The 26,468-nt window shown below is 38.6% G+C and overlaps 1 protein-coding gene across 4 annotated transcripts in view; it reads right to left on the reverse strand.

Annotated features, from left to right (window-relative positions):
• Window positions 1–5,128: 5,128 nt before the first annotated feature.
• The window catches only part of NGLY1 (N-glycanase 1), a 43,738-nt gene continuing 22,398 nt past the window's right edge, over window positions 5,129–26,468 (reverse strand). Inside the window, exons 5-12 of one of the 4 annotated variants that reach the window (XM_037070860.1) lie at window positions 25,451–25,673; window positions 23,028–23,149; window positions 21,913–22,058; window positions 19,855–19,965; window positions 18,438–18,602; window positions 13,755–13,940; window positions 6,538–6,715; window positions 5,129–6,178 (exon numbers count right to left, since the gene is read on the reverse strand). In XM_037070860.1, coding sequence (XP_036926755.1) covers window positions 6,003–6,178; window positions 6,538–6,715; window positions 13,755–13,940; window positions 18,438–18,602; window positions 19,855–19,965; window positions 21,913–22,058; window positions 23,028–23,149; window positions 25,451–25,673 — 1,307 coding nt within the window. In that variant the 3' untranslated portion in view covers window positions 5,129–6,002. The remainder of the gene's footprint in view (window positions 6,179–6,537; window positions 6,716–13,754; window positions 13,941–18,437; window positions 18,603–19,854; window positions 19,966–21,912; window positions 22,059–23,027; window positions 23,150–25,450; window positions 25,674–26,468) is intronic. The other 3 variants (XM_037070861.1, XM_037070863.1, XM_037070862.1) reach the window with 3 other exon arrangements.

The raw sequence follows: 26,468 nt of genomic DNA on the forward strand, positions 1-26,468 counted from the left end.
GTCTCTTCTGGAGCACAGAGGTCAATTGCTTGTTGTCTCCTGGAGTCGGGGGTGGGGAGGGGGCAGTCCCTGTAGTTCCTGAAGGAATAGCTTTTTACGTGCATTAACTACTAGGCTTATTATTACCTAAAACTAAAATTTTCCAACTCTTGAGTCCCCCATCAAAAGAGCAAATAGCGGTAGCATGACAGTAAATGACGACTGACACTGGGCTTCAGCATTGGATCTGGGGACAGAGGGTGGGGGGTTATGGTCCCTATTACCCCAATAGTGGGGAATACAGGTCCCTTCACACAGGAAGCACGGCTACTCGTCTGGCCCAGCTGACTGCTGCCATTACGAACACGGTGTTGTCACACCACCCAATTTTTCAATGTAAACCAAAATCCAGATTTGTTAAATCTGCTAATATAATTTTAAATTGTTGTTTGAAAAAGACTGGAGATAGCCCCCAATACGAACTATCATGCACTCAATGAGGAAGCTCTTAAACTACTGATACAGGGTGAGCTCCATGATAAAGTGAAAAAAAAAGGTAAGGTGCAAAACAGTAAGACAGTAGGGTTTGTATCACGATGCAAAGGGGGAGAAAAATTTTGCCCACATTTTCAAAAAGAAAAGAATGAACCAAAACAAACCAGATCAGTGTGGTTAGCCACGACAGTGGGTTGGGTGGGGGAATAGGGAAGTGAGAGAGAGAACAGGGATGGAAGTAAGACGTTAGTGCTTTCACATTAGTTTTGACTTGGAAACTCTGTAAATGTTTTATCAAAGAAAAAAATTAGACCATAAAGAAAATCTCTGAAACAAAAGAACCTAAATGATACTGAGCAGGGAGGGATGGGGTGTGAAAGCCTACAGCATGCCTGCCTGCTGGATGCTGAGGTGCCCTGTGGGGGACTCGCTGTTGGCCTGCCTCCCCAGGCACTTCACCTTGTGCTGCAGTCAGTCTTCCCAACCAGAAGAGGGAGCTGGTGAAGAAATACCCCACACAATGAGTGAGAAAACCCAGGCCAGCGCCCTGTTATCAACAGTGTAGTCCTTAGTCATAAATATACCTGATCAGAGGAAAACTGGTAACATGAAAGGGAAACCAAGATGAACAATGTGATATCATCCAAAAAAAAAAAAAAAAGAGTGAGAGAGGGGTAATTCTTAAACATGAGACCTCTAGACAAGTTCTGCTTACTAATCTTATAGAAGGGACATTACACCCATTAAACAAGTACAGCTGATATTAAGGAAAGTAGTCAGTGAAAAAATATGGGAAATAATGATCAAAAAGAACATGCCTAACAGGGAGATACGTGTAGGAAACTTGAACAAACATGCCTAACAAATGTATGAAAAATTATTACTCTTACAAGTAATCAAGAAAATGTAACTTAAAATTAGATATATTTCACCTATGAGATTGGCAAAAATACCACTGCTGTTTCAGTGATTGTCTTACTGAGGGTTGGGATAACCAATTACAAAGACCGGTCTGCAGGGGCTGAAACATTTCTCACAGCTGAGGAAGCTGACGTCTGAGATCGGGTTGGGGTTTTCGTGAAGGCGCTCCCCCTTTTCCTGGTTTGTGGATGGCCCTGTTCTTGTATTTGTACACGGTGGAAAGCAGAAAAAGCAAGCTCTCCTGTATCTCTTCTTCTAAGGGCACAAATGCCATTCATGAGGGCTCCACCCTCAGGGCCTGCTTATCTCCCAAAGGCTCCACCTCCTCATACTGTCACATTGGGGGTTAGGATTGCAACAGAAAATTTGGGGGTACACAGACCTCTAGCCTGTAACAGTAATCTAATGCTGTATAAACAGATCACTCCAAACGTGTTTTAAAAAATCATGTCTCATGGTTTCTGTGTGTCAAGAAGTCCGTCGAGGTTTGGCTGTGCAATTCCAGTTTGCTGTCCTTTTCCCGAAGCTAGCAGTCGTTGAAGGCTGGGCTGGATTTGGAGGACCTGTTTCTATAAGGGCAAAGTGGTGATGGAGGTTGGAGGGAGCCCTGGAGGCCTCTCCAGACCTGCCCGAGAAGCCTCATGGCCTGGAGACTGACGTCCCCCAGAGCAAGCAAAGAAAGCAAGGCTTTTATGGCCACACCTCGGAATTTCCACACGGCCACTTTCACCATACGCCACTGGACACACAGGCCAGGTCGAACTTAGTGTGGAAGGGACAACACAAAGACATGAAGGCCGGGAGGTGAGGATCTTTGGAGAGTGGCTGCCACGCGGCAATGTTTCGTTTTGGCAAGAACGAGAGAAAGAGTGTGCGCTGATACACTACCGCTGGTAGGTAAGCTGGTGTATCTCATTTACGTGACTGGACAGTGGACAGTAAGGATTAAAATGCACACATCTTTGCATAAATTCTGGGAAAGAAATGTGTATACGAATGTTCACTACAGTGTTCGTAATAAAAAAGGGCAGAAAACTTAAACATCTGCAAACAAGGGAGTGGGTGAAGGAATACTATGAACAGTTAAAAATAATGTGGCAGACCTTCGACCAAAAAACGATTTCTAGACAGACACATTAAGAAAACAAGAACATACACATCCATTTACATCGAAAAAACAAATCCAGGAAAACTGATTTTGCGTGTATGTTCGGATGTGAAAATCTACAATAAAAGCTCCGAAAGGCATGTAACAATTTTGGTGGTTGGTTCTGAAAATGGTGGAGTGTGGGAAATGGTGGCAACACTACTTCATGGTATTTCATTGTTTAAATTTTTAGCAAAAATGGCTTTAATAATGTAAACATTTAAAGTCAGTAACAGACTTTGACAACCCAAAATGCCTTCTTCTGGGAAGAAATATGGGCCCCACTGTTTGGACTTTATATTTTAGCTCTTCAGGAATCATTCCTGCCTCATGGATTTTTAGTTGCTGCCACAGCTTCACTGATCTCAGAGCAAGTCTTTAGAAAATTAAGAGAAGCAAGGTGTCGACCTGAGTCTTTTTCACCTGTGGTGGGGCAATGAATTGGGAATGGCTGTCAGACCCACAGGCAGTAAAATACTGGCTGTCACCTAGCCTGTTTCCTACTCAGATGAGATGCTGAAGTCACGGGCACTTATTAGACACTCAAGAGGTGGCCATTGTTCGTTTAGGTCCTTTCTAAATCTCTCATCGGAAATACAAGTGTTGTTGGTCAATGTAAAGACCTGATGGAATACATGCTCCGTGAAATGAAACAAATCAAAGCTTGTATTGGTTTACTCTTCTTCCCCCAAGTGTTTGAGGAAGAAATACCACCTGGGTCAGAGCTATTTGCTTCTAAGAGGGTATTCATTCTGACTATAAAATCAAAACACAATTTATGTTGTTGTAGAGGAATAAAAAAACCCTTCAATATGAAAGCACCCATATCTAATCTATAGTCAAATTACAGTATAGTTTCCAAAAAACAATAGTGAGAAAAATAATTGGTTCTAATGTCAATTAAAAATTTTTTTAAAGTATTTTATTTATTTTTACATAGAGGGGAAGGAGGGAGAGAAGCATCCATGTGTGGTTGTCTCTAGTGTGCCCCCTGCTGGGGGCCCAACCTGTCCTGCAACCCAGGCATGAGTCCTGAGAATCAAACCCACAACCCTTTGGTTCACAGGCCGGCACTCAATCCCCTGAGCCACACCAGCCAGGGACTAATATCGATTTCAATACCTCCCCAAATAGAATGTTCCTATCAAAATACCTATATTCATAGAACACCCACTAAAAGAGCCACACACACAACAGGACCCTAATTTTGTAACCCTGCGACTTGGTAGGAGACTGAGATGTGCACGTGAACCTTGCCTACATCACTAATCCATTGCACTGTTGGACAGGTCACATAACTTCTCCAGGTTTGAGTTTCCGCAGTGAGAATGAGGAGCGTGGGTGAAATCCAACCCTTCCTACCTCAAAAGTCCACGATAAAGGTTCTCTAGCCCTCCCTTAATCTGAGGCACTTTTTCTCCTTGTAAACCGATCAAAGCATCAGATGTTGTCTTGTCTCTCATTCATTTTGAGAATGTGATTTTCAGCAAAGGACTTACTAAAACAAAACAAAAAACAAGACACTGCCAAACAATGCACTCTGTAAAATTTTTCCTAACAGGATCTGACCTGAAACCAGGCAGAAATAAATTCCTTTTAAACGAGGAGCAACGGCAGTCGTAGACTAATCAATCACAGCATGTTTCAGGAACACGGTGTGGTGTGGTTGTTTCTCCAGGGCTTCACACTCACTCTTCAGTCACAACGGACTAAACGACTGCTATAAAAGGTGACTCCTAATACCGGCGCCAGTTTACCGAGTACATCTGTACTGCTGACCCTTCTTTGCTAAGTTACTTTTGCCCTAACAGTTTCTTCTCACTTAGTTTACACATTATTAACTGTTTCATCCCAGACCTTCTGTAGTATTTCCAACCTTTCCTGGATAATAAAATATTTATTACCATGTGTTGAGGTTGAAACTCTCATGGAATACATGGAAGAAAAGTGTACAATTACCTTCCCTCTTCCACGGGTCAACTCCATGATGTAGGACATGTGACCGCTGACCGTTTTTCTGCTTAACGCCACAATAAGATACCCTTTTCATGGATAAAGGACATTTAGCTGAGTTCCCACATTTTTATTACTAGCTTTATAAAATTGCATGTAGATCTTCCAGGTTTTCTCAGGAGGACTAAGCAGGTTTGTTCACTTGATCATCAAAATACTCACGTGCCCATCAACACCACACACCTCAAAACAGGTTCTGAGTAAAGTCTCCAATTGTATGTGTTTTGCCGCTAAACAATATTATGATTAATTCAAGAGTCCGAGAATTCCAGACTTGAAATGTAATTCCATATTAAAATGTATTCATAAACTTTAGATGAACCAAGTAATTTTTTGAAATGAAACTTTTCAGCAAGAAAGTGATCCTCAAGAGAGTCTGACTACAGTTACGAAGCAAATAGGAAACCTGTTCCCAGATCTTAGTTCCCGGGTTGTAGCGCAGACTGAGCCTCACGGAGTTGCACAGGGTGAGAACCTCTGTGAATGTACTTTTCTCGTGGGAAGAGCTGAGAACTTTGCAAACTGTCACGAGGGCACGTGGAGCACAGGGGCTGCATCTTTTTACCACCGCCACCTTCAGAGCACTATCACAAGGCTTTTGCACACAAACACCATAAATGTTCACTAAATTCAACTGGAGAGGTTATATGAAACGCACACAAACAACTCGATATAGCATATAAATACTGTATGATACAGTAACACAGTTGCAAAGTCAAGATTGATAGTTTATTCAATGAGGTAGATAAAAATACTCAAAAATAAAATCATAAGTATTTTCTGAATGTCTACATATTATGAATTTATAATGTATTTCTGAATTTATACAATGTTAAATGTTTTCATAATTCTTGTCTATTCAAGCACTTTTCAATGTTTAGCATACTTATTAAAGATTTTTATTTGGGCAAAGTAACCACTAAAAAGATATAAAGCAAAATAACTGATTTTATTTCTTAAATGCCTATGTATTTACAATCATAAAAATTTTCATGCATTATAACTTATGAGAATGCTACTCTTCACAGTTATTTAAAATCTTAGGAAACCAAACTGAATTAACTTATGAAGAAATGAATGGCTGAACAGAAAATATTGTTACTATTTTTAGCTTAAGATTTTATCATAATCATGAACGGCATTTAATCATGAATGTCATTTTACTTTTAAAACTATACTTATACTTTTTTGATTAAAACCTCATATTGGGGCAGTAAGACTTTACTCCGAGTTACAGTCACATATGGAAAGGAGTTTTTAACTCAAGGTTTCATTATGGTCCATAGTACAAAGAATATATTTTCATGAGGGTTACATGATAGCCAGCAAAAGAAACAGGCTAGCAGAGGGTAGTAAATTGCCCACTAAGCATGCACTGAACCAACAGACTAATTTAAAACATGGTAAATCCTTGATTATTGCCAGCTTTTCTATAATGTTCAGGTTCTCAAAGGTCACTGAATTTTATAATTATCTCCAAACAATTTTCTTCATGGTCATTTAAGCTTTGTCTAAACAGCTGAGTATGTTGCCAAGCAACGACACCATCTCCTCTGCTCAATTCTGCTTCCAAAATAACTTCAGTGGCTCCAGAAAAATCATGATAGGAGCGAAGAATTTTATCTGTGGGAGGAAAAGAAAAAAATAACACTTTGCTTTCCGAAACTTAAAGAACATGAAGAGATGGTTTTGGAATGCATTTTATACACTTACTTGTAGGTAAAAGTCAACACTTAAAAAATAAATATAAATACAAATTATTCTTTATGGAGGAAACATGTCTTTTGAAACAAAAATGATTCTTCTTCTTCCATAAGCCTTTCTATTAGAATGAGGTTATAGAGATTTTACTTAATTTTTTTTCTGCCAATAGGATGAATAATTGTTGGGTAAGAAAAACTCAAAACTACATCTCAAATAAGTACAATTACTCTTCAGATGGTAAACACACAGGCTGGGACTAACTCTGGGCAGATGCTCACCGCCCGACAGCTCCACCTGCACTGTGCCGGACCGCAGTTTCCACTGCACCGCGCCCGTCTCAAAGGTCTGACTGCTGGCTCTCACGGAGACGCTGTCTACTTTCAGGCCAACGGACCCGCACTCGCACTTCCAGGAAATACAAGCAGAAGACGATCCTTCCTTTCGGGCTAAATACACCTACAAAGTAAGAGGAAAATACAGGAATTATCGGAAATAATGAAATAATGTAGAAAACACATGTAGTCAAAGTCTTATTGTCACAGGCTACTATGTACCAACGGTTATTAAAATCCTAATTTTCCCACTAAAAAATTTTTACATTAAAAATTTTTATTAGCAGTTTTTCCTATAGTATCTTTTGTGTGGAAGAAAGATATTATTTGAACGCAGCCCAACAGGTACAGCCCTAAAGAGCTGCATGCTAACTAAATTGGGTAAATAATTTTCTTTTAAATTAGTAAGTCCAGCTATTTAAACGTGATGATGAATCCTGCTGAAAATGAAGAATCCTTTTTAATGAAGTTATTTCTTAATTTGTCCTCTTTTCAAAGACTGGATTTTCAGATAAGCCTTCTTAGGTGAGAGGGGCCATGTCCTTTAAATCAAAAGAAAAAATGGAAAAAGAAAAGAAAAAAAAAGGAAGGAACACTGCCACAACAAAGCACAGAGTCTCAGTCACTACTCAGTAATGGTTTAATAAAAGGTAATACTCATCATGGCCTCCTACATAGTATACTCCCCATTCCTTCATCATCAACGCCCCTCGCCACGTTAAATCTATACCAAAGGCATCCAGATTCATTGCCTGCTGCTAGCTTATCTTCTCTAAATTTCATCCACACTCTTCAAAATGATGTGAAAACCGACACCACCAGCCAGGTCTCAGACTCAAACCCCTAAGGATCTGACTTTTTAGTTATTAATCCCTCATGTCCAAACTTCCCACAATAACCTGTGCATTTGTTTGAAATAAACCTTGGGGGGAAGCCCTTTCTTCATTTATACCACACTTGTCACTATCGTCATGAGTTTATGCTCATCTTTCTGCAACTGCCTAATTAATGATTTTAAAATCCCACTTCCTTCGTATCATTTGCCTGGTCTGGAGTGCACAGCACGCACCTGGCTCTTGTATTAAGTCTAAGCTCTCAGCGTTCACGGTCCTCCAGGATTTTACTCCACTTTGAAGTGCCAATATTCCCTTATTCAACTGTAACTATTTTATTTTTGGTGTACTTGCATAATCTTAACCAAATCATAGCTCCCTGGAGGCCCAAGATCTGAATTCATAGGCAGATTTAATAAATAGCATTTTATTAAAGTATTTATACATAGTGTTTTAGAAATGTCAAATCTACTTCTCAGGGGCAAATAGTTGGAAGAACCATATAGAACCCATCTGTGTGAAAACATCCTACTCCATGTCTTTAGGCACCAAGTGAAAAAAATCACTGTTAGCATTCTATTGATATTCCATTCTATTTGGCAACTTATGGATATTGTTCTTCCAGGTTAAATATGTCAGTTAATATAATTTGAAAGTTTTTAAAAATCAGTGAGCTAGAGATTATGAAACAACTAAACAATCACCCTCCAAGGAAAATGATTTGAATGCATACACGGATATAGATAATCAACAACTATCACTCTGATGACAGACCTAAATGTATGCAACTGCCAGCTGCTTCACTGAGGTTCTGGGCAACATCACTGTTCCGTCCTCTACTGCACGCCCCTCTGACAGCGTTTGCAAGGAGACCCTGTGGCTCAGGACTGCACCAGTGCTCCCTGGGAGACCTTTGTCTAACCTACCCCAGACGACTGGCTAGCTGTAGCTGAACCATGCCTTCAGAGAAGTGGCTAGGAAAGGACATTACCTGGAAAAGATGAGCCAAACAGCAGGAAGAAAGGGGGCGTGGGGTTGCTGGAAAGAACTAAAAGACGAGGGCAAAGTAATCTTAATACAGAAATACATTCAAATTCTTATCTCAGTATATACTTCTATGTAAAGGATTTTCAGGGCTCAGTAGTTTCAAATGACCCCCCCAAAATGTGGGTAGAAAATATGAAAGGCTGAAGTCAGCATAGCTTCAAACTTCTAGCTTACCCCTCAAACTGTCTGAACTATACCAGGTGGCTCTGGGCCAGAACTGTGGTTTTAACTGTCAGAGGAGGGTTGTGAGAGCTGCTGAACACGTCTGAGAGAATCACTTGTTCCAACACATTTTCTCAACCCTAGAGATACCGGCTTTTAAGACTATATAGTTAAAGAATAAGATGGTTCATCATTGAATTTTAAATGCTTAAATAAACAGTCAAACATACTGTGAACAAATAAAAGGTCTCAGGCTAAAGAAATGGTATATGGAGGTAAAACAGACCCTATTTATATTAAAAATTCATATCATCTTCTTCACAAAATATATTGTTAGGAGCATTTTAACCAATTTATTTTGATTCAGCATTTTTAGAGGTGGTAGGAAGTTACCAAGAATATGCATACTTAGTTTGGTAATTTGAAATGCACCAAAACAATAGTATTTACATACACTTCCAAATGTAGTCCTATGTGTAATGCCTGCAGAATGAGTAATTTTAATTTATTTTGGAGAATAATATACTTTAAGCTCTCAAATATTCAATTTTGGGTTGAAACCCCCCAAAAGCATTTTTGTAACTGTTGGGTGTTCCTAAGGTCGTGATGTTAGACAACTTTTTGCCTGTTGGCTTTTGAAATTCATCATTACTTTGTACAGCTCTACATGTACGTCTTTGCAACTTATGGGACTACTAAGAGGTGAGCGCCGCTACCCCTGCGTTAGCAGCAGTGATGTTACAGGTCACGGCGTTTTTTGCCTACGGACTGAAATCTCTATGGCACCCCCCGGGACCCACCCTTGCCCCTCTGGCATCTGTAAGGCCATGCAGACATGTCACTACCTGTAGGTGGGAACAAGAGCGTGTGTCTGTGGACTAAAGTGTAAGTTATACACTCACAGTGTACACAAATGACACTTGTCCTTTGGGTTGTGTCTGTAACCACTACTTTCAAGACAGAACAATTTGCAGGTCAGCTTTTTCACATTCACATTCTGCAGAAGATCTCCACTTAGAAATTTTCTGATTACTGCAGGCCAGGCTGGTTTGCCTGCTGCTACGGATTCCCAGAGGTTTGGTTTGTACTGCACTATTTGAAGTTTGTATGCTCCTAAAATCATTCACCTGTTTAGGTTGCTGGGGTTAACTCTAATTAAGTTCACTGCACAGCAGGCACTCTGTATTCAGCCGTTCCTACAGATATCCAAAAGAGCAGTTGTATTTCAAGAGACTTTAATTTAATGCCGGTAAACTGGTGTTGTTCACGAATCTTGTTTTCGGTTATTCCATTTTACAGCCGAAATCAAACATGAACCACTATGAGTCCCCACTGTAATCTTTCTACACTACGCTTCTCCTTCCATTTGCAGCCTCTGGGCCATTAGTGTGATCACCTCCTCTCCTCGCCTGAACTTTCACGGTTTCCTATTACACAACTGCCTGGGACCTGGCACCTGTGTACCTCTCCACTCTCATTTCCCACTATTCTGCCCCATATTTCCTGCAACTTACTCTTCCCTGGATGGAGCAGCTGTTTCTCCCCTCAGTGATTTTGCACATGGTATTTCTCATGCCCCCAAACACCACCCTCTTCCATATCTTGTCCTTTTACAGCAAGAAACTCCCTCTGCCTGCTCCTCCAAAAGGAGTGGAGTAACACCTGCTGCACTCGGTGTTACTTCTTCTGCAGGGTCTTCCCTGGAAGGGGCAATAGCTCCTCCTCCTGCCCTCTCTCCCTATGCTTCCAGCACTTACCTTACTAATCCAAATAGCTGGCCCATGTGTCTTTCTCCTGCACTAGCCTATGCTCACTTTGAGGCTTGCTTCTTAATTCAACCTATATCCTAAATGCCAAGTGCAATGTCTGACAATGTGCATGTTTGCTGAATGACTAAATGAATGAATTCTTGACATAATACCATACATCAAAAAGTGCTAAAATGACTCTAGTGACAAAAATATTGATAAAACTGCTCAAAAATGCAAAGTATGTAAGAATGTCTAAGGGACATAGTTTGTGCTAAGACAGGGTTACTATGGTGGTCTACACAGCCATAGGGTCGAGCCGATTTTCATGCCATACACACTCATTCTGTCTTACATTCAGCAGACTTTACTAAACATTTGCATGTGTCAGATACTACGACAAGTATATGAATACTAATAGTAACACAAAGGTGGGTAGAAAAAGACAAGGTCTCTGCCCAGGGAATGTTTACAATCTAGTAGGCAAGAGACAAAGAATCTCTTCCCAGGCATATTTGTTGAATAAATGTCTTGAAGGAGAGGGACATGGTGTTAAGTCAATAAAGGGGAAAATGAATTCAGTTAGCTGGGAGTGGAGGGAATAAGGCTTAAGCTCAGTTCTAAGGACAAGAATAAGTTAATCTAACAAGAAAGAAAGTAAAGGAGGTTCTGGGGAGAGGGCAGAAGGGCAGGGCACCACAGTGCAGTGTGGGGTGGGGGCATCATGGTACAAGGCAACGCCAGAGAAGGGGGCAAGGGCCAGACTGGAAGGGACCAGGACGTGCACAGGGAGCCTGGTTGGGAAGCCATTAACATCCCCTTTACCTAGGTGTTACCATTTGCCTCGTAAGGAGTGAACTGGTCTTGTTGCTGTTTATATTCCTTTCAAATCCACACATCACTGAAGAATGTACTTGCTAAACAGTACAGTGCAGAAGCCCCCTAGCTCCTGGGACGCTACCCTCTGAGACAGTGAGAATCTAAATACCCAAGAGCAGGCTGCATATGATCTGCCTTGATTCCAGGCTGGAGATTATAGAGAAAAGGTGTGGTAACAGCCAATGTGAAAGTTGAGTAGTAAGTGCAAACTGGCAGTTACAAAACAGTCACAGGGATATAAAAGTACAGCACTGGGAATACAGTCAATAATATTGTTCTAACAATGTATGGTGCCAAGTGGGCACTAAACTTACCAGGGGGAATGACTTTGTAAATTATACAAATCTCTAACCACTATGCTGTACACCTGAAACCAACATAAAATAATACAAAATGTCAACTGTAATTGGCAAATAAAACAAAATTAAAAATAAAAAGAAATAGGCTGTTTCTATTTAGTGGAGCCAGACAACCCCTAACTTGGGGACATGATAGTACAGAACTAAAAATACTAATTTAATTGGGGGGGAAACTCAAGTTTTAATTGGGGGTAAACTCAAGTTTTAACGATAATATATTACTTCTGAGTTATTAGCCCCTACAATATAGTTAAGATTCTAATATTTTTCTTCATTTGGCACTAAATATTAAAACTGAAAACTGATCCATTCAACTTCAAAAAAGATGCCCTTTGTAAAAGCCTATAAAGACATAAACTTGACTTGAGTGGGGGCCTGTTTTTCATTTAATCGCCTTTGCATCTCATTTACATTATTTAAATCTTTCTCATACAATACACCTCCTCTGGCCACAATGCTCTATTTAGAAATCTCAAAACATGCCATGTACTCCACGGTTCCCTCCTGCTGCTCCCTTGCCTTATGAACACCTACTCATCCTTCAGCGTCCAGCTCAAACGCTGCCTGCTCTGTGGAGTCTGGCCCAACTCCCACAGCCAGAGCTAATCACCCCTCCTTGGTGTTTCCATAGCAATGTGCTGATATCCTTATTATAGCTCTCTTCATCATGGTTAGTTAAGTTGGCTGTTTATGCTGGGGTTTCCCGTAAAGACTGAGAGCAGGAACTGTACCTTCCTCTTTGCATCCATGTAGTTGACAACAACGCCTCGCACAAGAGGCACCCAGTAAACGTTTGCTAATGGACCAATGAGCAAGCGACACAGGGAAGACACAGGCCACACAGCACACCTGTTTCTCAGCACACCCTGCCTTCCGAAGCACAGCACTGCTTCCTCTACCTTTACTCTCTCCATTCACACTGCTGGCCAGGAAGAATGGCATGCCGGACTACTTTAGTACTTGGATCAAAAACATACCCGCTTTATACTGCTTTCTGTTCAGAAACGTTTTTTGGCTAAGAATAGTCTTCCAGAAGTTGTTCAGTGCCTCTCACCCACTACAAATCAATTACAGGTACAGAATAGAGTCAAATCCTGAAAATTTAAATTTTATCTAGTTTTGTTTATGTCCTTCTTTAACTAAATCCACAATTTCAAAAATGCTATGAGCTGTTTTTGGTTTAAGACAAAAAGATCACCAAGCTAAGTTTTAGAACACAAACTCCTGATTGGGGAAAAACCAGGGACCCTCCTGTCTCTGTGCGTTTCTGCACTCCAAGGAATGCCCACTGCAGTGATAAGCACCGAGCAGGAGGTGCTCCTAACACTGTGGCTCGTTCAGCTGGGACTCGCTCTTTAGTCTACCCAGTGTCTTACAAGGGCACAAGTCCCTTCCCACTCAAACGTTTGGCAAGTTAACTTTAAAAGCTCTCAATAAGTTCATTAACTCCTATGGAAATCTATCACTAGTATGGTTAGGTCTGTACAGGTCATTTGAATAGCTGAGTTTATTTTTGGTGCATATCTGAGGGGTGAGGCAGGTTAACAGCAAAGCCTCTTACTTGTTACAGATAATGCGAGACAACAATATGAAGGCTGGCATATGGGAATGACGATAGGTCCAGAATGCATTTCTCTAATCTTTAAGACAGAGTGTTAATAACCAACATCACTGCTCCATCATCCACATTATGATGAAATGAAAGTGTATTAAATGGTTAGCTTCTGGGACTTTGAACTGAATGCTATATTCCCTAACAGCTTGTCTTTAGTAGGGAATCAATATGTATGTGTGAAGAAATTAAATAACAATATATTTAATATATTTCAGCAAAAACTAGGCTCATGGACTAGTCCCATGGACTAGTTTTGGTCATATGCCTGATTATTTTTCCCCATGAAAGTATTAAATTTAGCCTCTTTGGTGAAAACAGACACTTCCTTGTTATAAATGCAAAACTTTCTTATGGTCTCTTGATTAAATGTTGGGAATAGAATTTCTTTTACAGGGTTAAGGAATACTAAAAATAATTTTGACATATCAGTTTTCACATTATGCACAACTGAAAAATGAAGCCAATCTATATCTGTTTAAACAATGACAAAGGTTATAAACAGTTCCATGCATTAAGTTACCATGTTCCAGTCTTTTTCGATTTTTCTGAATATGGATTCCATTTTCCACACACCATTTTCCCATCCAGAAATGGTCTGATTATTATTAGAAACTCGAACATAATGATCTTTCACAATATTGTAACAAAGGTGAAGCTGTTTAGAAATCTTCTCATTTTCAGAGGGGATGAACACAGTTTCTTTTTTCTTAAAAAGAAAACAGAATTAGTTTTTCAAGGTAATGATATATATACATTTAAATCTATAAATATGGGGGGAGGGAAGATGGAAGGAGGAAGGGAGGAAGGGAGGAAGGGAGGAAGAAAAGGGGGAACAGAGGGAGGGGGAGAGAGAAGGATGGAGAAAGGGAGAAAGAGAGAATTCTACGTAAAACAGTAAGAGATTTCTTCAAGTTGAAAATGAAAAATTGGGCCCTGGCCAGGTAGCTCAGCTGTTTAGAGCATCGTCCTAACAGTCAAGGTTGCATGTTAGATTTCTGGTCAGGGAACATACATGAAACAACCAATGAATCATAAATAAGGGGAACAACAAATTGATGTTTCTCTCTTACCCACTTCCTCTCTCTCTAAAAAGGAAATGAAAGATTGGTACCACTGAAAAATCTGGAAAATATTTTATAGGTTAAACATGATCAGTATAATGTTGATACAGCACCAACTGTTACAAAACAGAAAATGAGAAGTATAAACAATAGCTCTCGTTTCACCTAAATGCATTTATTTTTCTTCATTTCCATCATTACCCTATCCTAATTGGACTACTACAATTGTCTCCTAAAGCCGACTGCCAGCTTTCAAGTTTTACCTTTTCTGCCCATGTGCCACACAGTAATTAAAGTTTTTAAAAACGTGTAAGTTGCCCTGGCTGGTGTGGTTCGGTGGACTGAGTGCTGGGCTGAGAAACAAGGGGTCACTGGTTCCATCCCCAGGTGGGGTCGGGGCACAGGCCTGGGTTGCAGGCTAGGTCTCCAGTAGGAGGTTCACGAGAGGCAACCACACATTGATGTTTCTCTCCCTCTCTTTCTCCCTCCCTTCCTTTCTCTCTAGAAATAAATAAAATCTTGGGAAAAAAAAAGTAAACTGCACTACGTCATTTCCTTGCCTAACTTACTCTGCTGACTTCCACTCTGCACCATGGCCAAGGCTTACAGGGTGCTGCGTGCTCTGTCCCCTGCCTACTTCCCCAACCAGATCTCATGTTACTCTTCCCCTTTGTCACTATGCTCCCTCCGTATCACTTCTCCTTTAGTCCCCCCAAAAGGCACTGCTCATTTCTGCCTCAGGGCCTTGACACACGAGGTTCCCACTGCCTGGAGGGCTGTTTTTTCTATTTGCCACATATCGGATTCTTTTTCATTCTTCAATGCTCAGCTGCAAGCCCTTTGGAGTGTCCTTTTTTGTCACCCAAAGGTAGGGGTGTGCCTGGGAGCTTGAAACAACTGCCTGCATGTGTACAACAGCTCGTACTTTACTTTAAAATTATTCTACCCACAAATAAATCCATGTTCATTTTTAATGTGAAACAGTCCCCAAAAACCCTGAAATCACTGAGTGAATCTAAAGTTTAAGAAGGATGACACATTTATCCGATCTTTCTGCGCCACTCATACGATGGTCCCTCTCGCTTAGGCTGGCACAGTAGCACTCTGGGTCAGATAATGCTTTGTTCTAGGGGGCTGCCCTGTGCGCTGCAAGTCATTTAGCAGCATCCCGGACCTCAGCAATCATTTGAGGCCTCCTCCCAGGTATGACAACCACCAAAAATACCTCCAGACATTACCAAATGTCTCTTGGAAGGCAAAACCATGCACCTTCACAGAATCACTAGTCCAGTCTATGTTAATGTATTTACTAATCCATCAGGATAGTAGTCAGTGCTTTTTTTGTTAAACATCAGGTCCTTTGGGTACTAGGTATCAAACAATATAAAAAATTCAAATACAGAAAACTCAGTAAGAATATATATACCTTAGAGACAGAAAGAAAAATAATCACTGTCCGAGTTATAAAGTAGTAACATTAAGTGCATAAAATAAGAAGATCATACCCTAGTAGAACCTGTCATATAATTAACTGCCACACAGTCAAACGATAAGCAGCTCATTATTTTTAGAAATTGGTGGTGTAAGTCAGTGTATTATACTGCAAAAGAAGCATGTAACAGCAAATATATTTCAGAATGGACATAAGCCAAATGGAAACAAAATTTAAAGCAGCATTATCTACTATTTTACAAAGGATAACTAATTGCAAAAGGGAAAAGAAAAAGAAATGTTATTGAACATACCATGCATGCAACTAACAAACAATCTGGAATAAGAATGAATGACATTACTATTTCATAAAATCTTTTAAATCTAAGATAAAGCTATTGTGGAAATGGTATATATCACCAATGTTTTCTTCTTTTTCCAACTCATTTCAAGGCATAGTTTCATAATATTTTTAGGACTGACATTTTTCAACTTACGTTTAAAATAAACATCTTTTTCCGAAGAAGAAAATGACATTTTAAATCCATGGCCCTAATATGGTCTCCCACAATTGAGAAATTTAGAAAAGAATTTGAAAAGGGGAAACAATCTAAGCCCATGACCCCATTCATATTTTTAAAGTTTAAGCTTATAGGCTACACAAGAGGAAGCACACCCATCCAAAAAAAGAAAAAGAAATGAAGACCTAAATAATGTCAATGTTTTAAATTGATCACAGCTGTGAATTAAATGAGCTCTTTTAAACTGGCTTCATTTCGATTTACATTTGTAACTTGCACTGCATCAGCAGTGATATGAATTATTCGTTGAATTTAGATCTTGTAATTCTATGGCTGAACCAACACTTTCAACTGCCTGCTAAAGATGCTGGGATAAATTACAAAGCAAACGAAGTGCCTGGGAATAGTTTCCTCCTTTAGGATATATTTCTTTACTGGAGAAATGAAATGCAACAGTGGCAAATTTAGAAAAAGTAGATAAAAAACTTTAATTTGTTAAGAACTGTTGATACGGATACCATGATGGATTCTTTTCCTCTCACGCATTTTTCATGATGCATAATCTTAGACCTTCATATAAAATACTTTCTAGTGAGTCAACTGTGGACTCCTGATGGACAAGGGACAGTCTATGGTACTTTCTTAATGTCTATTACAGAGCTTTTCCCCTGGCCTCTAATTATAGACATTATACTTACATTGTTCATTATTCAATTTTGGGAGATTAATCAAGAGATATCTTAAAATAAGTTTGACAATATAATAGCAATCACAACAGCAATAATAATTTCTAGCCAATACCACATATATACAAGTATGTAACAAGACAGAAACACTTTAATCAGAGGAATTACCCAAATTTTGTTATTTTCCCACTGTAAAATTTTCACGTGGGGAAAAAAGGTAAAACAGAACTCTTTTAAATGCATTAAAATCTTATTTTGAGCACTTCCCAAACAATATCTGAAAATTTAAAGAACAGGAATCCAACCTCATTAGTCATCACCAAAATGCAAATTAAAATCATGACATACTAATACTATACACTGCCAGAACTGCTAAAGTGAAAAGGAGTATACCAACTATATGTAAAGATGTGAAAAAATCTCATATACTGCTGGTGAGAGTGTACACTGGCACCACCACGTTGGAAACCTGGCAGTCTCTGCGAGAGCTGAACGTGCTCTTACTCTGTTACCTTGCAATTCCGACCATGTACCTAGTATATACCTAACTGAAATGTGTCAATACATTTACTGAAAACATGTGTATGAATGTTCACAGCACAATTTTTAAGAGCCAAAAGCTGAAACAACCCAAGTACCCATCAAGAGTTGCATGGATAAATTATACAGAAATTCATATGAGGGAGTATTACACAGCAATGAGAATAAGCACTCCATAAACACGCAGCAGCAAGTATGATTCCCTGATGCTGAGATAAAGAAGCCATTTGAAAAAAGGCACATACATATGTTTACTGACGTAAAGCACAGTAACAGGCAAGACTCATCAGAAACCATAATGGTTACTCTGGGGGTAGAAGGCAGTGACTAAAAGGAAGCTCATAGAAGCTCATAGTTTCTGAGCTTCTGATGCTCTATTTTATTCTGGTTGGTGGTTACACAGCTACTCGATTTGTGAAAATTTGTTCCGCTGTACACTTATAATCTGTGCATTTTTCTGTATATACTTCAGTAAAAGTTATACTATACTCAAAATTTATATAGGTAATTAGGAAAATCCTATGTTAAGATGTTTTGCTAACTCTATATTTGATTATAGACTAACTCTTTAAAAAATCCTTACCCAAGGATACGTTTATTGATTTTAGAGGGAGGAGGTGGGGGGAGAAAGAGAAAGTGGCGGGAGGGGGGGAGAGAGAGAGAGAAAGAGAGAGAGAGAGAGAAACATCCATCGGTTTGGTTGCCTTCCATAAGAGCTCCGATTGGGATCAAATCCACAACCGAAGTGTGTGCCCTGACCTGGAACCGAGTCCAAAACCTTTTGGTGTACAGGTTAAAGCTCCAAACAACTAACCAATCTGGCCAGTCTAAATATTTATATTTTTTAGTAATTATATTGAAAACTTAATTGAAAGGTGATGGCCAATGCATTTTGTAATAGTAAAGAGGGCAGTGTAAGAAGCAGGAAAGTGAGGAGGTTATCATGCTATAATGAATTATATACCTCTAGACCCATTTCACCTCGGGCTACTCTCCAGGCCACTGACCCAGATATTCTTCCTCCAAGTTCTCCAGGTTTAGGGGTTTTGGGAGATATAAATTCAACAAGCTCCACAATTATTCTCTGGAGAAGTTCTTTTCTTCTGTTTTCTGACAAAGACATTTGCCTCTGCAATTCACGTTTTAAAAAGAAGTCATTAAGATTAGAAAAGTGTAGAGGTCCATCTCTAAGTAAGAATATACTTAAAACATTTGTATTTAAGGGAATCTTAAAAGAAGTAAGAAACTTTATTTTCACATGTATAATTATTTGAAAAATAAAATGGACACTAGAAAATTCAAAAGAATTTTAGAAACTTTATTCTCATACCCATATCCAAATCTCCATGACCTTTACTGTCCTAGGTTTAAAATAAAGGTGGGAAACTCTAGTGATGGCCACGACAAACTAGCTCATGTCAGACCCCTGTCCTACTGAGAACAGCTGGAAAAGTGGGAAAACACACACGCAGATACACATGCACAAAGACCTGTTCAAATGCAACAGAAATCTACCTACACAGCCGGAACCAAAGAAACCAAGATCCCAAGAAATAAATTGAGGTAAACCAATACTGCACCTCTTTTCCCTTCCAGGCACTGGCCAATTATTAACTGAAATGAGGAGAGGCTGAGAAAGCAAGCATGAAATGGAGGCTAAAGTGCTGAAAAACCAAAGCAGAATTTTTAGCAGAAAGAAAGTGCTGGCAAGTAAATAATTGGAGTCCAGAGCCTTCCGAGGGGAAGGGCTTCCGAAAATTCTCCAGGTTTTCAGCTTGGGATCTCTGATGGGCTACACATTAGAAATAGGGTGAGATTATAAATAGACTGAACCTCAATCACTGCCTGCATTAAGGCGATCCGCCCATATTCTAACTGTCTTCCAGCAGCAAAATTGATTTTTAAATTATTTTTAAAAAACCAGCATACAAATATATAGCAAAAAATCTCAATGCTACCAAAGGAATAGAAAATAAAAAAGTAATCTTCCCTGGATGGACCCTGGGTCTTCTTGGAGGAGTCATTGTCAACAATTTCCCGTGCCTTGTTTTAGAAATTTCCATACTTGAATAAGTGTGTTTGTATGTAATTACATTCAAGACACAATTACTTAAATAAAACAACATCCTTTTTGTCAAGTGTTACATATACTGAAATTTTATTTCACTGAATTTTAAGAGATATGACAATGTAATGTAAAAAAGTACAATATTTAAAATAGGTCATGAAACTTTTCAATGAAAAGACATTTATTGTATAAAATATTTTTGCTTGCAAAACCATGCTACGACTTTAAAATTTTCAATGGGTTAAAAGTTGGCTCTTGATTATACAAAAAATTTCAAATGTCCTCTCAAAAATGACAAATGCCCACCACCTACCTGCTTATTAAGCTCATTAATAGTTTCTCGAAGTAATTCTTCTTTAATCTGAGTTCTTCTGGAGATTACCTCTTCATGTTTACAAGAATATCGCCAAGTGACATCAACCACCTCAAATTACAGAACACAAATATTTAAGAAGATTACAGCCATCAACCTTAAATACCTATACCTAGAATGTAATTCCTAAATATAAAATTTTAAGTGCTATTCTTTGTTTAAAGTTTAAAAACCTGTGGAAAAACACTGGACAACCTGCTACTTTTTAAATTCCTTTTCTAATGGGCACACTTCCAAGAAAGGGACTGTGATAAAGTGAAGTTTTCATAATATTTAGGCTTTTTAAAACTTATCTATAAATTTCACAAAATTCAACAAATAAATTTTTTTTCTATTTTTTAGTGTCTAAAATTTATATTATAAAACTGATTTCTGACAAAGTTGCAAAAGCAATTCGAATGAGAAAAGATAATCCTTTCAATAAAAGCTAGAACAATTTGTTATTTGCATGTAAAACAATGAATTTCAATCCATCACTTGGAATACATACAAAATAAACGTGCAAAATTAAAAGTATAAAACTTATAAAATAAAACCAAGGAGAGTATCATTGTCTTGGGCAAATATTTCTTAGATACAACATCAAAGAGCATGATCCAGAAAAGAGCAAATCCATAAACTGAACTTCACTGATTTCTTTTCTTCAAAAGTCATGAGGAAATGAAATAATAAGCCACAAATAAGGAAAACATTTTTTGCAAAGCATATATCTAATAAAGGACTTGCATTCAGAATATGTAAGGAGCTTTCGAAACTCAGTAATAAAAAAATCCCATTTAAAAATGGGCAAAGAGGACACATAGGTGGCAAATAAGCACATACACAGATGCTCAGGATTGTGGAGAAGTGCAAATGAAAACCACGAGATACCACTACACATCTAGTAAAAAGCCTAAAATGAAAGAATGAGACCATAAAAAATGTTAGTTAGCAAAGACGTGGAGAAACTGGGAACTCGCACATGCTGCTGGTGAGAACGTAAAGTGGCACCAGCACTTTGGGAAGCAGCAGAGGAGTTGCTTAAAAAGCTAAATGTGCACCTACCATATGGCCTAGCCATTCTCCTGCTAGGAATGTACCAAAGGAGAAAAAGCACATAGCCATGTAAACACTTGTGTTGAATGTACGTAACAGCTTTATTTGAAATAATAAAAAATGGGGAAGTACCAAATACGTCCATCAACAGGTGCCTAGATTAACAAATTAAGGTACATCCATATAATGAGATACTTCTCAGCAATAAAAAGAACCACTGATACATGAAAACACATGAATGAATTGCAAAATAATTACAGTGAGTAAAAGAAACTAGACTCTCCTCCTCACCTCACCAAAAAGAGGATATAGATGCTCCTTAACTTATGATGGGGTTACACCCCAGTGAATCTATCATAAGTTGAAAGTATCGTAAGTTGAAAACACACTTAATACTAGTACACTGTAGGGTACTGGTTATTACCCCGTGACTGACTGAATATAGTACTGGGAGCGGTGGGTCACTGCCACTGCCCAGCATGCTGAGAGTATGGTACCACATATCACTAGTCCAGAAAAATATCAAAATTCCAAAATTGAAGTGCAGTTTCTACTGAATGCGCATTGCTTTTGCACCATCATAAAGTTGAAAAAATTTTAAGACCAACTATCGTTAACCTGATAGTCATAAGTAGGACCATCTATATATTATATGATTCCATTTACGTAAAACTCTAGAAATGTAGATTAAGCTATAATGACAGAAAGCAGACCTGTGGTTGCTTGGACAGGGACAAGAAATAGGGATAACAAAGGGACATATGGAAACTTCCAAGGACAGTGGATATGTTAACTATCTTGATTTTGTAAATGTAATTTCATAGGTATATATATAAATGACACAATTTAATAAATGGTACACTTTAAATACATGCCACTTTTCTCATGTCAATTATACTTTCAAAAGCTGTCAGAAAATTGTATTTTATTCTTAGAAAAAATTTTTTTTCTCTTATGCCCTACCTCATCTTTCGAAAATGCTAAGACATAAGAAAGCTTCTTGCCCCATCCCATTTCATAGAGGAGTGGCTTGTCACAGACATCCTCACACGCGTCACAGTGGAGCCACCGCTGCTGAGCAGGAGAGTAGACTTCTGTCCAGACATGGTCTACCCGAGGGAGAGACAAGAAAGCAACAGGGAGAACGGGGAAAAAAGTTAAGTTTATAAAACCAGAATGACATCCAGAAACTATATACAAACTCCTAAGAATCATATAATAAAGTTATTCGTAATATTCTAAATTTTACTTAATAAGACTGAACATTTTGTGGAACACAATACCTTAGAACATCTGTTTTCTCTGTCTCTTTGCAATCTTTGAAAATGTTTCTGGAGTCAGTTTCAGGCTTAATTAAAAATAATGTGAGCCATGACTTTCGGAAAGGTGAACACACTGAACTGAACAACAGCATAAAAAACAGAGGGATCAGTTTGCTAATATAAAGAAGTTAATGCCACTTTCGGAAATGGCAGTCTTTCTTGACCTTGAAGATCCAGGACCAGACGGTGGTCCAACAGAGGATCTCTGGTTATTGATGTTCTATATTTGACTGTAATAGAACAGTAACTATTAAGTGAAGGTTTAATGTTATTATTTAAAAAACAACAACAACAATGAAACACAAGTAAAATATTAAGAACAAGGGAGACAACTTTTTCACATGTAGGGGACAGTGAGTCATTTCTAAACAAGGACAATATAAATTTCAATGGCTTTTATTACTTTTTGTATATTAAGATTATTAAATCTTTTATGCTAATCCCTACAAAAGGAAGATTTCTATAGCACATTACTACACATGTTCTTATCTACATAGAAACACTATCACTAAAAATGTCATGGGAAGAATGTTTATAGTGCAAAGCACTAAGCAAAATGCTAGGAGTGCTGCAAAAATCTTGTGATCCTCACAAAGAACCAATTAGGTCGGTATTACTGTTATCTCACCAAAGGCAAGTGGAAGCTCAGACTGACAAGGCCAGAAAGTAACAGGCAGAGAATAACAAGCCTAGACTGTAAATCCCACTCCTTAAATCTGCAAAGCCCTACGACTCTCTGCCCAACCAGTGCTGTACCTGTGTAATCCCAAACATAGCGAGCTTCAAACCCTAAGGCTCGGCAGCACAGTGTAAAACAATTGGCCCACTCGCCACATCGTCCACATCTCGTTTCCAAAAGTTTCTCAGGGTTATTGTACCTGGATTTAAACAACGACAACAAAAGTTTTGATTCACTATCCAAAATAAGAATTCTAATGAATTTATATCACCTCTGTGCTAAGCAGTAATATTTCTAATTTCATACTAGTAATAATTAAAGAGCCTAGAAGCACACGAGGCAGTGCACTAGAATCCTTGGTAAAAATGATTCCACAGTGGTGCAGCCTTCAAGGAGCTGACAGTCCTCAGAGGGAGAAGGAATGAACACAACTCGCATCCACAGCAGAACGTGGTCCAGACCATACAGGTCAGGTGAGCATCACGGGACAGTGGCTGGGGAAGAGGGTTTCTGTTTGAGCTGGTCCTGAAGGACAGACAGGACCTGCCCGGGGAAAACGATTCTTCAAGAATCTGCTTTGAGCATCAGTATTTCCCTAACAAGTAGTACAATCACCTCATTGTATTTAAAAGGTGAACAACTTGAGCAGACTACTCAATAAAGCTCTTAAAGTTTAGCTGAACACAGTTTTACTTAAAATACTATTTGTGTGTCTAATAATCATTCTGATTGAAATTTAATTTTTCTGAATTAATGTGGTGCTTGTTAATTTGGAGGTTGTTTTTTGAAAGACGTTTGCTATGTCTCCAATTAAAAAATTACCACAAAACTGGAGAACAGTAAATTTTGCATTTGTGTTGAGAAGGATTTTGACCTGATAGATAAAGCCAAGCAGGACAAGTGCCCCAGCAGCGCAGAAGTGCTGGCCTTGAGCCTGGGAGGGAAGGACACGATTGCAGTAATGAACTGGCTCTGCAGTGACAAGTTTGTCTTAAGCAGGTGCTCTTGCTTAAAATAAGTTAAATTGATTTATAATTTAGGTAATTAAGTCATTGAAAAAAGTTATAAATTTACATTAAGAAGTCAAACAGCAGAATTCGAACATCCTATATCACCATCTTCTGTGTAACACTTGTGCTGAGTAGAAGGACCAGCTCAGCCCCTGATTAATAGTGCTCACCACCCCAGCCCTATACAGAGAGCAGCTAACAGGAAATCAAGCACGGTTCAGAACGAAAAAACAGCACTGTATACATATCTTTGTTGGCCTGTGTCCCTCTATACTGCATTATCAGTTTATATTCAATCGCCTAGAAAGAATTTTTGAGGGGAATTTGATTATGTATCTTTTATCTTCAAATCTTTGCAAAGTATGCTGTGCAAATGTATGCTGAATAAAGAAATAACTTGCACAAATTCTAGTTAATTATTGGATACTGGGTTTTGTTTATCCTATAGTCTGTATAATCACAGGGACGGTTCCCAGTTAGGACAGAATAGAGTCCCTAAGCACACAAAATTAGCTATTTTAAACACATATCTTTTCTTGCCTGATGATACATACAAGCTTTGCAAGTATTGCCAATTAAGAAAATCTGATAACAGGCTTATAAATTAATAGAAAAATTAATTGAAAACTTCAAATTTCCCTAGTTTAAAATTTAGAGATATGAAAGTAGGTTAGGCTGGGCAGGAAAGGCACCTAATTAAAATAAATGTCTGTAATTAAACACACACACACACACACACACACACACACACACGATGTTACTTCACTTTTGTCTTCCACATAACCATCTGATGATTAAGTACAGCATTGTATTCACCACCACAATTATCGGTACTGTTACTATCACTAGCATTATTTTTATATTCTATCAAGTATTATTATTACAGTTATCAGAACATAGAAATTTATGTATTAAAAGAACAATACAAGGTTAACAGTATTAAATGTGCTAGGACTATACTCAATTTCTATTCAAGAACAAGTTTCAAAAAACTTTTCCTATAAAAAGACTGACAGTAATTATTTTAGACTTTACAGGCCATCTGATCCGTTTTCAGTATTCGACTCTGCCACTGCAATGTAAAAACAGTTACAGGGGAGTCCAACCTTCCGGTGTCTCTGGGCCGCACTGGAAGAAGAAGAGTTGTCTTAAGCCACACAGTGAATACATTGTGACACACAATCACAAAAAAAAACTCCTAATGCTTTAAGTAAGTTTCTGATTTTGTGCTGGGCTGCATTCACAGCCACCCTGGGCTGCCTGGCACCCGTGGGCCGCAGGCTGGACACACAAACAAGTCAGTATGGATGTGCTCCAATAAAATTTTATTGACAGAAATATGACGTGCGCTGGATTTGGCCTGCCAGTCATAGTCTGTTGGTCCCTGTCCTAAAATCTGAAATGAAAATTAAAAAGGCCACTTAATCAAAGTTCTCTCCTACCCATTCCATTCAGTGATTGCTCTGATTTTACTGTCCAGGGATACCCACCTCGGGAACCGACTGCTGAGCTGGCACGCGTCACAGTGATGATCTTCTACCCTGTCTGCACCCCACTTTAGCTCATCATCATTGGGAAATAATGCTTCACCTCTAGACTTAGTCTTGCCACCACACTTGCTGCACGAAATGTCATCCACCCATTGAAAAAATTCTTCCTTAAACCAGTGTAAAAGCTCCAGCAAAAGAAAATCCTCATCACTTAAATTAGTACCTGAGAAATCGAAACAGAACCAAGTAAGAGCTAAAGCTGACAAACATGAAAGTATCCACATATTTTATTCTCAAATATGAGCTAAAATATATGAAAATGAAAGATGATGAAAAGGTTTGAACAGAATATTGATGCAAGAAATAAATGCCAGTCCAATGGGAGCTGGGCTGAAATACAGTAACAGTATACGGCACATTTCCAACAGTAGGGTGGCGTTTGTCACTTTGTACCCTTGAAATGACATTATTTGTTAACCTCAGCTGGACATAACAATCTCTCAGGGAACTATGGTCAGTTTGGAATCAATCCCAAAGCACATAGAAAGTAAGAAAAAAAATCTGACTTGGAAAAATACTTTAAAATTACTACATTAAATTTGGTATTGGGTATATATGTAAGTAAATATGAAACAATCACAAAATCATAGGCAGAAATCACAAAATCCCAGACACTTTAAAAACCATCCTATTAGCTTTTCTATCGGCGCTTCAACACACAACCTAGCCCATCCATGGATACTCTCCACAAAACACACAGAGACATGGCAATGCCTACACTGTATAACGACCCTAGCATGCAAGCATGACATATGATATCATATCTACTTCATCAAATAAAATTTTTTTCTTGACCATATTCAACGCTCTGGTATCTCTGAAATGAAGAAAAGGAGAAAGAGAAAAAATCTAGGAGACCTATCCAGGGCGTCTCATCTCTATATTTAATTTTATTTAAAAATTGATACATGAAGGAAATGTATGGCATAATGTTAAGCTCTAACGACATCTGATGCTG

The sequence above is a fragment of the Sturnira hondurensis genome, unplaced genomic scaffold (assembly GCF_014824575.4).
Source record: "Sturnira hondurensis isolate 20B ecotype Veracruz unplaced genomic scaffold, ASM1482457v3 Scaffold0019006, whole genome shotgun sequence".
Classification (NCBI taxonomy): domain Eukaryota; kingdom Metazoa; phylum Chordata; class Mammalia; order Chiroptera; family Phyllostomidae; genus Sturnira; species Sturnira hondurensis.